Source organism: Carcharodon carcharias, chromosome 3 (genome assembly GCF_017639515.1).
Source record: "Carcharodon carcharias isolate sCarCar2 chromosome 3, sCarCar2.pri, whole genome shotgun sequence".
Lineage (NCBI taxonomy): Eukaryota > Metazoa > Chordata > Chondrichthyes > Lamniformes > Lamnidae > Carcharodon > Carcharodon carcharias.
Window position 1 is genome coordinate 54,255,812 of NC_054469.1, and position 16,180 is coordinate 54,271,991.

Consider the following 16,180-nt stretch of genomic DNA (forward strand, 5'->3'; position numbering starts at 1 on the left):
CCCGCTCGCGCGCGCCCAGGCGGCAGGACCCAGCCCCTTTCCCATCTTCCCCTCCTGCATTTCTGACCAATGATGAGTCCGCAATCCTCGTGATATAGGAGGGAACCGGTGAACTGGGACCAGTAAAGCATTTTGTAAACGAAGGGGCAGTTACAAGATGGTGGATGGACATCGGTAGTTGTTTAGGTGTAGGTTTGGCACTATTATGAAATAGTATAATATTTATATTATATGAAATAATATATTTATTATAAAGCAGCTGCTCTTTGTAACTGAGCGATCTCTCTAAATCCCAGGGCTGGTGTTTGGGCGAATCTCAGTCTTGGAATGGTTCATATTCAAACGGATTGCCTTGAGAAACTTCTCAACAAGGCTTTCGAGAAACTTGGAATTTGCGTGGGTCAGTACCCGTGGTGTTTCTTGATCGTTCCTGTCATCGTTTCTGCAGGACTGGGGTCAGGGTTCATGAATGTTAAGAAATTGGAAGCAAATGATATGGAAGAGCAATTTACTCCTTCTAACGGTCAAGCAAAAATAGAAAGAGCGTTTATTCAGAAACATTTTTCGACCGATTATTCGCACTTCTCGCCGGCCAGGCTTTCCACGGAGGGGATGTATGTTTCTTTCATTGCTGTTTCAAAGGGTGGTAACATCCTTACCAAAAGAGCATTCGAAGAAATTTTATCACTTGATAAACTGGTCAACGATTTAAAGTTTTCTCACAATAACGTTCAGTATAACTACTCAAACCTTTGTGCAAAAGTAGGTAATTCATGCTTTCCAAATCCCCTTTTAGATCTTATAAAGCACGATCCTAATCTAGTAGAGAGCACTGCGTTTACTTATCCTAGATTTAATGGAAGTTTCATTGGTACGAATTTGGGAGGAGTTACGTTAGATTCAGGTTATGTTAAAGAGGCGCATTCTGTGAAGTCTACTTATTATTTAAGAGAAGACACGGAACAAGATAAAGTACTTTCTGAGCAATTGATTGCTACGTATATCCAAGAATTTCCAAAGAACTTTTCAACTTTGAAGTGGATTAAGGTAAATTTTAAAACTATTTCAATCCGTTCTCTCTGAATGTCCCAAACAGCTACATTTTTATGGTTTATCTATTTAATGTGTTTACCAATTTAAAGTATTTTTGTTCATTTTTTGCTTAAACTCTGCGAATAAATGGACAAAACAGTATACAAAATGTAGGTAGAGAAACTATAAATTATGTGATCGCCTTAATCTTGCTTTTCTGTTTTTTTGCTTTCAGTCAGCAACTGTTCATTATTCTGCCATTGACATATTTGGGCCCATCTTTATTTGTCCCATTACTACTCTTTGGCTCTTCCCAATCAATTCTTCTGTCATTTAATGTCTCCCATCTTCCATCCTATCGCAGACGTTCCGTTTTGTTTTTTTTCCGCTCTCCTCCATTTCACCTACATAAAGCTTACATACATTTCTAACAATATTTTGATTTTGTATAGCCTCAAGTTAGTGAATGGTCAAAAAGATTGTAACCGAAGAATGGGGATAACCTTAGGATCTAGAAGTCGGATGAGAATGTAAACTGAGGAGGACACAAAGAGGCAGCAAAGAGATAAAGGTTAAAGTGTGGTCGACAGGTTGGCACATGGAGTATAATCTGGAGAAGTGTGAGGTTATTCACTTTGATAGTAAGCATAGAAAAGCAGAATTTTTTTAAAAGGTGTGAAACTTAAATGTTGTTCAAAGATATTTGAATGTACTTGTACAAGGAACTCAAATTGGGCCTGAATTTACATTGTCAGAAGGGCTCTGTGCCTTGGCTAAAACGGCACTTGAGCCAGAAGTCCTGAACACATCGTCCACCATTTTCATTGAGGGGGATACTGGGATAGGAGGTATTTCACACATCCGCAGTTCGCGAAGGCAGCAGCACGTTCAAGACTGTAGCTTTCTTAAGCAGAAGCAATTTTGGTCATTGAAGTTTCAGAAACGTGACTCATGGGATTTTAGACATTTGAAGAAAAGATGTGAACCTACTGAAGTTCTTTGGAGAGGTTAGCTACCCTTTTGAGCTTGTGAACAGTAGACATGAAAGCACATAAAGTGGATAAGCTCTATGTAACTGTCAAGCTGCCAAGTCATTTTAATCTCCATTTTAAATTTTGAAAAATGGCACCCTGAAGTTTTAAAAAAAATTGTTTGCAATTTCACTAGATGTTTGTTGACATAAGCCTGAGTGCTATCAGAGTATTATTGGCTTGACTGCTTCCATAAACTATTATCACATTGGAGGCCTTTAAATTCACAGTTTGATTGACGGCTGCAAGTGGTTACAAAGTAATTAGCTATCTTTTTGATGTGGGGCTATAAATACAAATGTTTGTTTTATAAGGAATTAAGTAATAGAAGGGATTTAAATTTATTGAATGGGCTTTTATCAATGAGTTTTTTTAAAACAAATAGTGAAGCCTGTAATAGATATTTAGAACTTTTTATTTTATCTCAACATGTCTACTGAGGTATGTCCATGGTGGATACTGGGTGAGTTGGTATAGAGGATGTGAGTGCAAAGGATGGTGAATGGGGGGCATGGGTTGGCGTGATTTGGTATTAAGTTGCCATGGGTGGCATGAGAGGCAATTGGGGGGGGGAGTGGGTGGGGAGCACGAATGTCTTATGGATTGACATGGATTGGGCATGGGAGTATGAGAGAGGTGAGGGCTAGATGGCTGCTTTTTGTTTTGTTGCTTTCATTATAACTGGGATACTTGGCGGCCCCTATATCTACCTCCACATTTATCCAGGGGCAGTAGGCCTGACTCCAGTTAGCACCCACCGCCCCTCCAAAAAGAAAACCCAACCATTTGGGCACTTTTCCCTGATTCAAGTTTGCAGAGTCAAGAATTTTCTGACTCAGGAGCAAAAATTCAGCCCTTAGTATCAGATACAAGTAAAGAAGCTGGTAAATAGCATTTTGGCTTTTATTGCAAGGGGATTAGAGTACAAGAATAAGGAAGTGTTACTGCAATTCTACAGGGCTTTGTGGAGTACTGTGCACAGTTTTGATTTCCATTTCTCAGGAGAACATACTTGCCTTGGTGCATACGTTGTGAGTTCACAAGATTGGTTCCTAGGATGAGAGGGTTGTCCCATGATGAATGGCTGAGCAAATTGGGCTTGTACTCTTTAGAGTTTGGAAGAATGATAGGTTATCTAATTGAAACATACAAGATTCTGAAGTGGCTTGACAGGGTAGACAGAGGTTATTTCCCCTGACTATGGAATTTAGAAAATAGTCTCAGAATAGGGACCTGATCAGTTAGTACTGAGATTAGTTTTTTTCGCTTAGAGAGTTGTAAATCTTTGGAATTGTCTACCCCGAAGGATTGTGGATGTTCCATCATTTGAGTAAATTCAAACGGAATCTGGGAATCGAGGGATAGAACCATAGAAAAGTTATGGTGCAGAAAGAGACCATTCAGCCCATCGTGTCTGCACTGGCCAAAAAAGAGGAGAAAGAAACTAGCTGCTCGGTTTAATCCCACTTTCCAGCACATGGTCCATAGCCTTGCAGGTTACAGCATTTCTGATGCAGATCCTGGTACCTTTTTAAATGAATTGAGAGTTTCAGCCTCAGCCGCCAACTTAGGCAGTGAATTCCAGACACCCATTATCTACTGGGTGAAAAAAGTTTTTCTTCATGTCCCCTCTAATCCTTCTACCAGTCACCTTAAATCTATGCCCCCTGTAATTGACCCCTCAGCTAGGGAAAACAATTCTTTCCTGTCTACCCTATCTAGGCCCCTCATAATTTTGTACACCTCAATTAGGTCACCCCTTAGCCGCCTCTGTTCTACGGAAAACAACACCAGCCTATCCAATCTCTCCTCATAGCTGCAATTTAAGCCCTGGCAACACTCTTGTAAATCTACTCTGCACTCTCTCCAGAGCAATTATGTCCTTCCTGTAATGTGACCGGAATTGTACAATATTTCCAGCTGTGGCCTAACCAGCGTTTTATACAGTTCCATCATTATATAGATAAAAGCAAAGAACTGCAGATGCTGGAAATCCAAAACAAAAACAGAAACAGAAATACCTGGAAAAACTCAGCAGGTCTGGCAGCATCGGCGGAGGAGAGCACTGTTCTGTTGAAGGGTCATGAGGACTCGAAACGTCAACTGTGCTCTTCTCCGCCGATGCTGCCGGACCTGCTGAGTTTTTCCAGGTATTTCTGTTTCTGTTTTTGTCCATCATTATATCCCTGCTTTTGTATTCAATACTCGCCCAATAAAGGAAAGCATTCCATATGGTGTCTCACTTCCTCTCAACTTCCCGTTTAGGGATGCAGGGATCAAGCAGGAAAGTGGAATTGAGGTAGAAGATCGTCTATGATTGTATTGAATGGCAGAGCAGGTTTGAAGAGCCAAATGGTCTCCTATTTCTTACGTTCTTAAAACTAAATAAACTGGCTTTCGATATGCTTCACATAAATAGAATGTAACAGTATTCAAACCACCTGAAGGTAGGCCTTTGCATGGGTCTTAACGCTGGTGTATTTAGCACAATTTGGGGAAAACAGGAGGTACATCCCCTGTCCCTTTACCTCTTCCCTTCTTGCCATCCTAGGCCAAACACTCCTTCCAGGTGAAGCAGCGATTTATTTGCATTTCATTCAATTTAGGCTACTGCATTTGCTGCTCACAATGCAGTCTCCTCTACCTTGGAGAGACTAAACAGCGACTGGGTGACTGCTTTGCGGAATACCTTTGCTCAGTCCACAAGCATGTTCCCGACCTTTCTGCCACTTGCCATTTCAATTCACCATCTTGCTCTCATACCCACATTTCTGCCTGCTGCAAAGTTCCAGTGAAGCCCAACACAAACTGGAGGAACAGCACCTCATCTTCCAATTAATCACTTTACAGCCTTCTGGACTTAAACAACTTCAGACCATGAACTCTGTCCTCCATTTTGATATTTTTTCCCAACCCCCATAAGGCCAGTCTGTAACTTGTTCTTATATTTTGCATTCAGAGAGCACAGACCCTTGTTCTGCTATGAACACATTCTGCTATCTGACCTTTATGCCACTATTAGCACCTGCCTTAGCCTCTAACACTATCATTACAACTCCCTTTATCTTGTGACCATGATACCCTTGTCAAATCTCTGAGCTCCCACCTATCCCTGACCTATTTTGCTCCACCCTCTCTTCAACAGTATAAAACCCACCTACCTCTCTTCAGCTGTGAAGAGTCATATGGATTCAAAACGTTAACTGTTTCTCTCACCAGAGATACTGCCAGACTTGCTGAGTTTTTCCAGCATTTTTTGTTTTTATCATATGGTGATTTGGATAATGTTAGTATGCAGGTACAGTAAATAATTAGGAAATCTAATAATGTTATCCTTTATTATGAGCAGAATTGAATGCAAAAGTAGGGAGGTTATGCTTCAGTTACACAGGGCATTGGTGAGACCATATCTGGAGTAGTGTGTGCAGTATTGGTCTTCTTATTTAAGGAAGGATGTAAATATTTTCATCTGAATACTTAATTGCCATGTTCCTGTTACCCCCTGCATCTGGTTCCTCACTATCAGTTATTGCCTCCAGTTGTCCCTTTTTTTCCAGATGCTGTGCCTATTAATATACAGGTAATTTAGTTAATTTTTTTATTAATTGCTCATTTTATTTTAAGTCATTCTATACATACGTTCTAAACCCATATTTGTTTCCTGACTTTTTGTTACCCTTTTTCCTTAACTTGATGTGACCGTTATTCTAATCTCAAATTTCTTTTTTTCAAGCTTATGTTATTTCCACAACCTCTATTCATCTTAGTAGTTTAAAGTCTTATCCTCAGCTTTGTTTATCCTTTCCTTGAGGCATTCCATCTCATTTAAGTTCAGTTGGAGTCTGTCCCAGCAGTACCCTTCCTTCCTGCCCCTAGTATTGGTGGCTATAAACTTGATAAAACACCGATATCAGAGATGTTAAGATCTATGTAATACTGTTATATCTGTCGAAGCCATTAAGGTGCTTTTAAAGTAAGTGGGGAGGAGAGTATACTGCTAAGGGAAGCTGCCTAAGAAGAGACACCAGCCAGAATTACAGTACTCTGCACCAATATTGTTACAACTGCTGCAACCAACTTAACTATAACATAAACAATTGTGCCAAGTTGATTCACAAAGGCAAAATTAGACATAAATAGCAGATAAGACAAAAAAGAAGTATTAGAAGGCGTTACCAAATGTTGGTCAATGAGGTGAGTTTTAAGGAGAGCTTAAAGGAGGAGAGGAAAGTAGAGACATTCAGGGTTTCATGGAAATTTCCAAAGCATGGTTCCAGATAATTGAAGGCATATGGAAGGGCGGTGTGTTACAATAATACATCATTAATTGTTAGTTTTAGTATTTTGGTATAGTTATTTTGAACTGCAATTAAGTACTAGTAATAAGAATCACATTGACACAAGTATGTTATAGGAATAACATTTTTTTTCCTTTTTATTTGATGAAATTTCCAACTTCTTTCTGAAATACAGGTCTCACATATCACTTCCATGTCAAGACAGGAGCAGTTTGAAAAAAATGGCAAAACAATAATTCCACTTTTTTCAATCACTTACTTCCTTACAATAAACTTTGCTGTTGTAAGTTGTATGAGGTAAAGTAATTTTTTCACTTGAATGTATCAACTTATTTTGTTTGCGCAAACTAACACCTATAACCTATTTTAGATTTTATGTCATTTATTTTCAGGCTTGACTGCGTGAGGAATAAGGTCTGGGTTTCTTTTCTGGGTGTCATATCAGCTGGACTCGCTGTTCTAGCAGGCTTTGGACTGTTGCTGCATTGTGGGGTGTCATTTGCTATCAATACTGCTAATTCACCCTTTTTGATTCTAGGTCAGTGCTTATGGTATTTTTTAGTATCATTTAATTTTCAAATCAAATAGAAGTAATATAAAAAGAGTTTGTGATATGGTTTGCCCTAGCAAAGGGTCATATTTTGAAATAATTAAGACCAGGGTCAGAAATACAACTTCATATTTATCTTTTGAATTTTGTGCCAATGCATGTACATTTTTATATACAATTTTGGCTTCATTGAAAAGTTGTCATTTATTTAAATACAAATTTAAACAATTGAATGCTATGAGGGAGAGAGTTTAGGAGAAAAAAAGGAAACTATGTCACGTCGGATTGAGAGGGCTCTTGAGTCAGGAGGGGTCATAGGGGGAGTCGGAGTGGGGGGTATCAGTGAGAGTGATGGGAGATGATGGTCAGTTGTATGATTACCCAAAGAAGTAGACTTTGGTGGAGGGGAGATTTTCCATGCCTGCTGGCGGCAGGCATGATAGGTGGCATGAGCGGACATAATGGTGTGATTGGTTTCACAGTGGCGATGGTCTGCTCAGCTCGCCAACGGCAGGCTGTGTTTCCCTCCATCGGTCGTCGGGAACTTCATTGTAATACATTATATTATCAGGCCATCCCACCAGTCTCTTGGACCCCTGCTGGCTCGTTAATCCACTTTGGCGGGACAGCATGCCAACATGTTTCACAACAGCACAGAGGTGAGGTGCACTTGAGTGAACTGGAGGTGAGTGCACAGCAACGCTCTGCAGAGCTTGTCAGGGTCACCTGTTGCTTTGCAGGCATCAGGGGCACTGGGGTCCTGGGTAGGTGCAGCCTTGCCTCTGAGGTGACTTGTGGGGGTGAGGGGCAGTGGGGGGGTGGCAGGTGCAGCCTTGCCATTGAGGCGACTGGTGGTGGTGGGGGGAGGCAATGGCAGTATTGCCATTGAATATAGTGCACAAGCATTCGGGATGGGATAAGGTGGGTGAGGGAAGTGGCCACGTATTCGGGAAACCTGTAGAAAGTGACCATTCATCTGCAACTGAGACAATTCAGGCCTGACCACTTGGTATGATTGGGGTCTGGCTCCTAGCTTATCTGCCCACTCAGCAGCGCAGAGGCATCAAAGTGCCACCAAGTTCTCCAGAGCTCCCCCACCCAGGTACAGACTTCAAGTTCATGAGCACTTAAGTAGACTGCAGAGTAGTTGGACCGCATACATTGTACAATCTCCTTGCTAAAGCTGACCATGTAGCAGTCTCTGCTGGAAGTGCTCACAGCCCCTTGCAATGTCAGCATCCCAGTCTGGAACAGGTCTCTCCTATGGGCACACTAATCCATGCGGCACACTAATCTCTGGCCATCCAAGTGGTGGCCAGCACTCTCCGGGAAGCGTTGAGAGGCCATCACACTTAACCGGGACAGGTTCTTAGCACACCCATGCTGACCACATATCTCTCTCTTTCATTCTGCAGGAGGAGTACTTCAGGATCACGGAGCCCGGTGAACTAGCTGTATGCCTGAAGGCCTACAGAGTGCAAAGAAGGCAGGAGAGAGCGACTGAGGCTCCTGGCTGCGCAGAGACAAGAGTAGCAACCTCAGGAAGAAGGGGCAGCTGGGGCTCCTGCACATGCAGCCCAAGAGCCACAGCGAGCCGTTGCAGGCCTACGCCTAACGGCATCCAGGGTCTATAGAAGTCGCCTTTCATTCCTGCAGATGACTGAGAACCACTGTCGCCGAAGACTGCGAATGTCAACAGAACTGGTTGCTCACATCCGCCAGTTATTGCAGGATTTGGTGCCACAGGGACATGGAGGGCATCCAGTGCCTGTGAAAGTGACCATGGCGCTCAATTTCTGTGCGCTGGCTCCTTTTAGGGCTCCACAAGCAATCTCTGTGGCATCTCTCAAGCCTCTATCCACAGATGCATGCATGAGGCCATGGATGCCATCTTTGCGAGGGCACACAACTTTGTGCATTTTGCCTGGAACTAGGACATCCAGGATGCAATAGCGATTGGATTCGCCCAGATCTCAGGTTTCCCACAGGTACAGGGTGCGATTGACTGCACTCATGTGGTTCTCAAATCTCCAACGCAACATACGGTGGGTTACATCAACCACAAGGGCTTCCATTCGCTGAAAGTGCAGCTGGTGTGCGACCACCAGAAACGCATCCTGCAGGAGTGTGCATGACGCCTACATCCTCAGTCGGTCACAGATCCCTGGCGTCTTCCAGAGCCCACAGAAACTGTAGGGATGACTGATTCCTCAGGGACAAAGGCTACCCGCAGAGGCCATGGCTGATGACATCTGTGCGGCAGCCTCAGACTGTAGCAGAGCGACAGTAAAATGAAGCTCATGCAGCAGCTCGTACCTGGGTGGAGCAGACCATCGGGATGTTGAAAATGAGGTTCCGGTGTCTAGACCAGTCTGGTGGAGCCCTGCAAGACAGCCCACAGAGGGTATCATGCATCATCATCATCTCCTGCGCCCTTTACAACTTGGCATCCCAACAGGGAGACGAGCTGGCTGAGGAGGAGATGGAGGAGCTGCATGGTTCCTCCGATGAGGAGGATGCTGACGAGGGTGAGGCTAAGGAGGTCCCCAAAGGGACGATGACAGGGATGAGGCCCTTGCATTGGCTAGACGAGGCAGGCGCGCTCGACAGGTCCTCATAGCTGCTGGATTTGTGGAGGATAATGACGACATGCAATGAAGTGACCCCATAGTTCCTCACATCGCATTTGTGGACGTTTGACTCCAGTCTAGCTTATGGCAGCGCAAATACCCTCTGCAAGAATGCTCAATACATTTTGGCAGCATTGACAAGCACTGCTGGGTGCAGGCGTCAATAATGTCTTCAGGGAGTGTGAGGCCGGACCATCACTTTGGTCTGAAGGCTGCACAGAGCACAGGGAAGAGGTCCTGGACTGATACACTTGCCTTTTTCTTGTGCAGAAAGGTTTCACGCCTGAGTGACAAGAATGTGAGACATTTTTGAGAGTTTATTGACAATAGTTAACAGTATGTACATCTCAAAAGAATTAATTCTCCTTAACTGCCCTAACCTTGTCACTACACCTTGGTGCTCCCTGGACATCCACAGCGGAGGTGGAGGCAGCCTGCTGACTGCGACGCCCTGTCTGTGCTGACTTTGGCGTGCGCCCTCTGGAGGGCCAAGACTTGGAGGGCTCTGGCCTGCTTTCACAGTCCTGCTGTGTAGCAGTGGCATCCTCCTTGGCCTGTGGAGCAAGAGCTGCTGAGGTCACAGGAGTTGGAATGGGCCAGACACACTCGGAGTCACCTGGATGGATGGGCCTCGAGTGTGCACCTGCAGATCCTCCCAATGGACGTCTGGGGACCCCAGACTGACTCCTTGAGGAACAGCATGGGTAGCTGGAGTGAGATCGAGCTGCCTGGCATCCTTCTCGCATACGCACTGTTGGAGGCCAACTATGGCATCAGCAATGGAGTTGAACCCACACAGCAGTGCAGGAGCGAAATCCTGGACCAAGGTCACCATGGCAGCCACCATCCTACCAGTATTGACCCCGGTGCATTGATATGCTGGCGCTATCACCTCAGACTGAAGGCAGACGGACTCTCCATCATGCCTTGCAATCTGTGGAGTGTAGTGGACATCCCTTCCTGATGTTCCCAAGCTTCCCTTTGCAGCTCCAACAACTGTGACACGACCGAATCCAGAGGCTCGTCATCTGACTCGGACTCAGCAAATTTCTGGCCTCCAGCAGTCCTTCAGTGCCAGACACCTGAGAAGTCCCTGCCACCACCTGCAATGGCTCAGACAGTGTGATGCACTCACCAGATTGTGATCCCAAGGCGACGCTAAAGCTCGGTCTCACCAAGATGTGTGTCTCTGTGCTGGTGGAGGGTTTCGGTGAGCGCTGTGATGGGACTTAAGGGAGGGTATCTCTAGGTTCCTCTTCAGAGGTTTCTTTGGGGTTTGGGTCATGGACTCTGTTGGCTGTTTGGCAGATGTGCTTTCGAAAGGAAGGAGAGATAATTAGTGCATGGCAATGGCCTGTGAAAGAGGACGCATCACTCATGGCATAGTTGTCTGATGGATGTTGCACTGCTGGATCCTCACTTGGTAGAGCAGCACCGACCTCACCTTCAGCACAGGACTGGTCCAGATCCTTGCTAGCCAGCTGGATGGCTTTGTTTTCAAAGTCCGTGAGGACGTGATTTCGGGCATTCCACTGCCGGTCTGCGACCCTTCTCTCTTGTGTGCCAGCTTGTCCTGCATGAATAAAGATGGAGCAAGTGTAAGCAGGATGCCTGCTGGGCCAGATGATAAATGTGCCTGGCCTGTGCGGGTGATGAGTGGTCCCATGGACAGGGTGAGGACAATGATGGTGAATGTGAGAGAGTGAATGGTGATGTCCCTTGAACTGGCAGTGAGTGAGGGCCCTATGGATGTGTGCTGGATTTGAGTGTGTGCGTTGAGAGTGATGAAAAGAGTGACTTAACCTGGCAGAACGGAGGCCATTCATCTTCTTGTCCTCTTCTGAAGGGCGTGGGCGGTGGTCAGCGCCCCCCAAGCTGGATTGGTCAGGTTGCTGCCCAACCTGCGGCCAGAGCGGGGTACAGGATATCCCAGCAGGCCTCCATGGCATCCAGCAGCCACTTGAGGGACCTGTCATCAAACCAGGGGGCTGCAGTCTTCTTGCCTTTGAGGGCCATGTCTTCTGGGCAGCAGTGGTGAGCTGGAAGCAATGAGCGCTGTGCTTGTGGCTGGCGTTTAAACATGATGCAACGGTGGGCTGATGGCGGGCAGGTGAATGAGGAGCCCGCCCACCATGGAAACAGCAATAATGAGGTGGATTCGGGACGATACGGCGTGAAAACCCGCCATTGGCACCAGTGAGCAGAATGCCCTTTTTACCCGCCTGCTACAGCACTTAGTTCAAATACGGGAAAATTCTGCCCTAGGTGTTTTCTGTCCATTTCCAGGGTAACTATCCAGGTAAATAAATCAGAACTGTCTAAAGTCTCCAACTCTAACTCAGAGTCGAACACAGAGAGTCCTGGGGGGCAAGGGAATTGCTATCAGAAGTTCAGACTTCCCAGGCAATTCCTATGGAGTCAGTATGACAGAAACATGTCACCACTGCTTTATTGTCTACCCCTCCCATAATCCTTGACTCCCTTCTGGATGGCATGTTGGCCTTCATTGCAAAGAGTTTGAAGTACAAGAATTAAATAAGTTTTGCTGCAATTGTACAGGGTTTTGGTGACACCACATCTGGAATACTGTGTGCAGTTTTGGTCTCCACATTTATGAAAGGACATACTTGCATTGAAGGAGGTACAACAAACGTTCACTAAATTAGCCCCTGGGACGAGAGGGGTTGTCCTTTTGATGAAAGGCTAATCAAATTGGGATTATTTTCTCTGGGGTTTAGAAGAATAAGAGGTGATCTCATTGAAACTTCTGAAGGGGCTTGATTGTTTCTGTCAGTTGGGGAGTCTAAATTACGGGGGCACAGTCTCAGGATAAGTGGCCATTTATTTAGAACTGAGATGAGAACTTCACTCCAGAGTTGCGAATCTTTGGAATTTTCTACCTCAGAGGGTTTTGGATGCTCCATCGTTGAATACATTTAATGCTTGGATAGACAGATTTTTGGTCTTTCAGGGAATTAAATTTATGGGAAGCAGCAGGAAAATGGAGTTAAAGCCCCCAGGATCAGCCATGATCATATTGATTGGCGGAGCAAGCTTGATGGGCTATATGGTCTACTCCTCCTATCTCTTGGGTTCTATATCAAACATTTGTCCAAATCAGCCTTGCCCACTCGCATTCAATGACCCAGCCTCCACTGCTTTCTGGAGTAGAGAATTCCAAAGATTAATGACTGTCTGAGAAAAGAAATTGTTCTTCATCTCCCTCATAAATGGGAAGCCCCTTATTTTGAAACGGTGTCCCCTAGTTTTTGATTCTTCCACAAAGGGAAACATTCTCTCAACATGTACTTTTATCAAGCTCCCTGAGAATCATACACTAAAATAAAAGCAAAATACTGCAGATGTTGGAAATCTGAAATAAAAACATAGTGCTGGAAAAACTCAGGTTTGGCAGCATCTGTGCAGAGAGAAATAGAGTTATTGTTTTGGTTGAATATGACTCTTTGAAGAATCATATTCAACGTCAAATGTTAACTCTATTTCTCTCTCCAAAGATGCTGCCAGACCTGCTGAGTTTTTCCAGCACTTTGTTTTTATCCCTCAGAATTTATGTTTCAATAAGATCATCTCTTAATCTTCTAAACTCTAATGAGCATAGGCCCATCCTACTCAACCTTTCCTCCATAAGACAACCCCTTCACCCCAGGAATCACCTTAGTCAACCTTCTCTGAACCACCTCCAATGCAAATATCATCCTCTTTCAGTAAGGTGACCAAAACTGTGCACAGTACTCTAGGTGGCATAGTGGTATTGTTACTGGACTGGTAATCCAGAGACCCAGGCTAATGCTCTGGGGACCCAGGTTGGAATCCCACTGTGGCAAATGGTGAAATTTGAATTCAATAAAAAATCTGAAATTAAAAGTCTAATGATGACCATGAAATTGCTGTTGATTGTTGTAAAAAAAAACCCATCTGGTTCACTGATGTCCTTTTAGGGAAGGAAATCTGTCCTGGCATAAACCTAGGCACCAGCAATGACAACGGCAAACTCCGCCCTGTCGATCCTGCAAAGTCCTCCTTACTAACATCTAGTGCCAAAAATGGGAGAGCTGTCTCATAGACTAGTCAAGCAGCAGCCTGACATAGTCATACTCGTGGAAACATACCTTACAGGCAATGTCCCACACACCACCATCACAGACTGGGTCTGCAGCAGGTGGTGAGGGAAACAACAAGAGGGAAAATGTACTTGACCCCATCCTCACCATCCTGCCTGCCGCAGATGCATTAATCCATGACAGCATCGGTCGTAGTGACTACTACACAATCCTTGTGGAGACAAAGTCGCGTCTTCACATTGAGGTTACCCCCAACTCCCCAATCACCATACTAAATGGGATAGATTTTGAACAGATCTAGCGACACAAGGCTGGGTAACCACGGGGCCCCGTCGATCTGCAGTCGCAGAATTATACTCAACCACAATCTATAACCTCATGGCCTGGCATATCCCCCGCTCTACCATTATCACCAAGCCAAGGGATCAATTCTGGTTCAATGAAGGGTGCAAGAGGGCATGCCAGGAGCAGTACCAGGTGTACCTAAAAATGGGGTGTCAACCTGGTGAAGCTACAACACAGGACTACTTGTATGCCAAACGGCATAAGCAGCAAGTGATAGCGCTAAGGAAATTCCACAATCAACAGATCAGATCTAAGCTCTGCAGTTCTGCCACATCCTGTTATCAATGGTGATAGACAATTAAACAACTCAGTGGTGGAGGAGGCTCCATAAATATCCCTATCCTCAATATGATGGGGGAGCCCCACACATCAGTGGAAAAAAGGGCTGAAGCATTCGCAACAATATTCAGCCAGAAGTGCCGAATGGATGATCTATCTTGGCCTCCCCCAGAGGTCCCCAGCATCTCACATGCCAGTCTTCAGCCAATTCAATTCACTCCACGTGATAACAAGAAACGGCTGAAGGTACTGGATACTGCAAAAGTTAAGGGCCCTGACAATATTCCAGCAATAGTACTGAAGATTTGTGCTCCAGAACACGCCACGCCCCTTGCAAAGCTATTCCAGTACAGCTGCAGTGCTCGCATCTACCCAGCTATGTGGAAAATTGTCCAGGTATGTCCTGTACACCAAAAAGGACAAATCCAACCTGATTACTACCCCATTAGTAAAGCTTTTGAAGGGGTCATCAACAGTGCTATCAAGGTGAAGTGAGAGTGACTGCCCTTGACCTCAAGGCAGCATTTGACCGAGTGTGGTATCATGGTGCCCAAGCAAAACTGAAGTCAGTGGGAATCCAGGGAAAACTCTCCAATGGCTGGAGTCATGTCTAGCATAACAGAAGGCGGTTGTGGTGGTTGAAGGTCAATCATCTCAAATTATCTCAGAGAAAAAGATCCCCTAGGAAGCAGTGACCATAACATGGTGGAATTTAGCTTTCAGTTTGAGAGTCAGAAACTTATTTTGGAAAGAACTTTGCCTTATTTAGGGTAATTACAAAGGAATGAGGGCAGAGATGGCTGGAGTGGACTGGGAAAGGAGTTTAGCAGAAAAAACAGTTGATGAACAATGGCAGAGGTTTAAGAAAATAATTCATGGCTCACAACAAAGATATATCCCAGTGAGGAAGAAGGATTGTAGGAAGGGGATAAACCAACCATGGTTAACAAGGAAGTTAAGGATAGTATCAGAGTGAAAGAAAAAACATGCAATGTGGTAAAGATTAGTGGTAAGCCAGAGGATTGGGAAAGTTTTAAAAACCAACAGAAGATGACTAAAAAAAAATGGAGAAAATAAACTTTGAAGGTAAGCTAGCAAGTAATATAAAAACGGACAGTAAGAGCTTCTTTAAATATATAAAAAGGAAGAGAGAGGCCAAAGTCCATATAGGCCCCTTCGAGAATGAGGCTGGGGAAATAATAATGGGGAACCAGGAAATGGCAGAGGAGTTGAATGAATACTTTGCATCAGTCTTCATGGTAGAAGACACTAATAGCATTTCAAAAATACTAAATAATTAAGGGGCAAAAGGGGGAAAGGAAATGAATATAATAATTATCACCAGAGGAAAAATACTAGGGAAACTAATGGGGCTAAAGGCCGATAATTCACCTGGACCTGATGAGTTGCATCCTAGGGTATTAAAGGAAATAGCTGCAGAGATAGTGGATGCACTGGTAGTAATCTTCCAAGAATCCTTAGATTCTGGAAAAGTCCCAGAGGATTAGAAAACTGCCAATATGTAACACCCTTATTCAAAAAATGAGGGAAACAAAAAACAGGTAACCAAAGGCTAGTTAGCTTAACATCTGTCATTGGGAAAATGTTGTAGTCTATTATAAAGGATGCAAAAGCAGAGCATTTAGAAATGCATAATATAATCAAGCAGAGTCGGCATAGCTTCATGAAGGGGAAGTTATGCCTGACAACTTTATTAGAGTTGTTTGAGGAGGTAACATGTAGGATAGATAAAGGGGAACCAGTAGATGTAATATATTTGGATTTTCAAAAGGCATTCAGTAAGGTATTACACACAAGGCATGGTAATAAGTTAAGAGCCCATTGTGTTGGGGGTAGTATTGTCGGAGATTAATCACACCAAGGCATCATTTCGTACGTAGAAACCCCATTTATTACTTGTGCACAAGGGAGA

General features: G+C 44.3%; 1 protein-coding gene across 1 annotated transcript in view; it reads left to right on the forward strand.

Annotated features, from left to right (window-relative positions):
* The first annotated feature begins 327 nt into the window (after positions 1-327).
* Positions 328-16,180, forward strand: part of LOC121276577 (patched domain-containing protein 3-like) — a 54,789-nt gene continuing 38,936 nt past the window's right edge. Inside the window, exons 1-3 of the mRNA XM_041185151.1 lie at positions 328-1,047; positions 6,537-6,658; positions 6,754-6,899. Coding sequence (XP_041041085.1) covers positions 328-1,047; positions 6,537-6,658; positions 6,754-6,899 — 988 coding nt within the window. The remainder of the gene's footprint in view (positions 1,048-6,536; positions 6,659-6,753; positions 6,900-16,180) is intronic.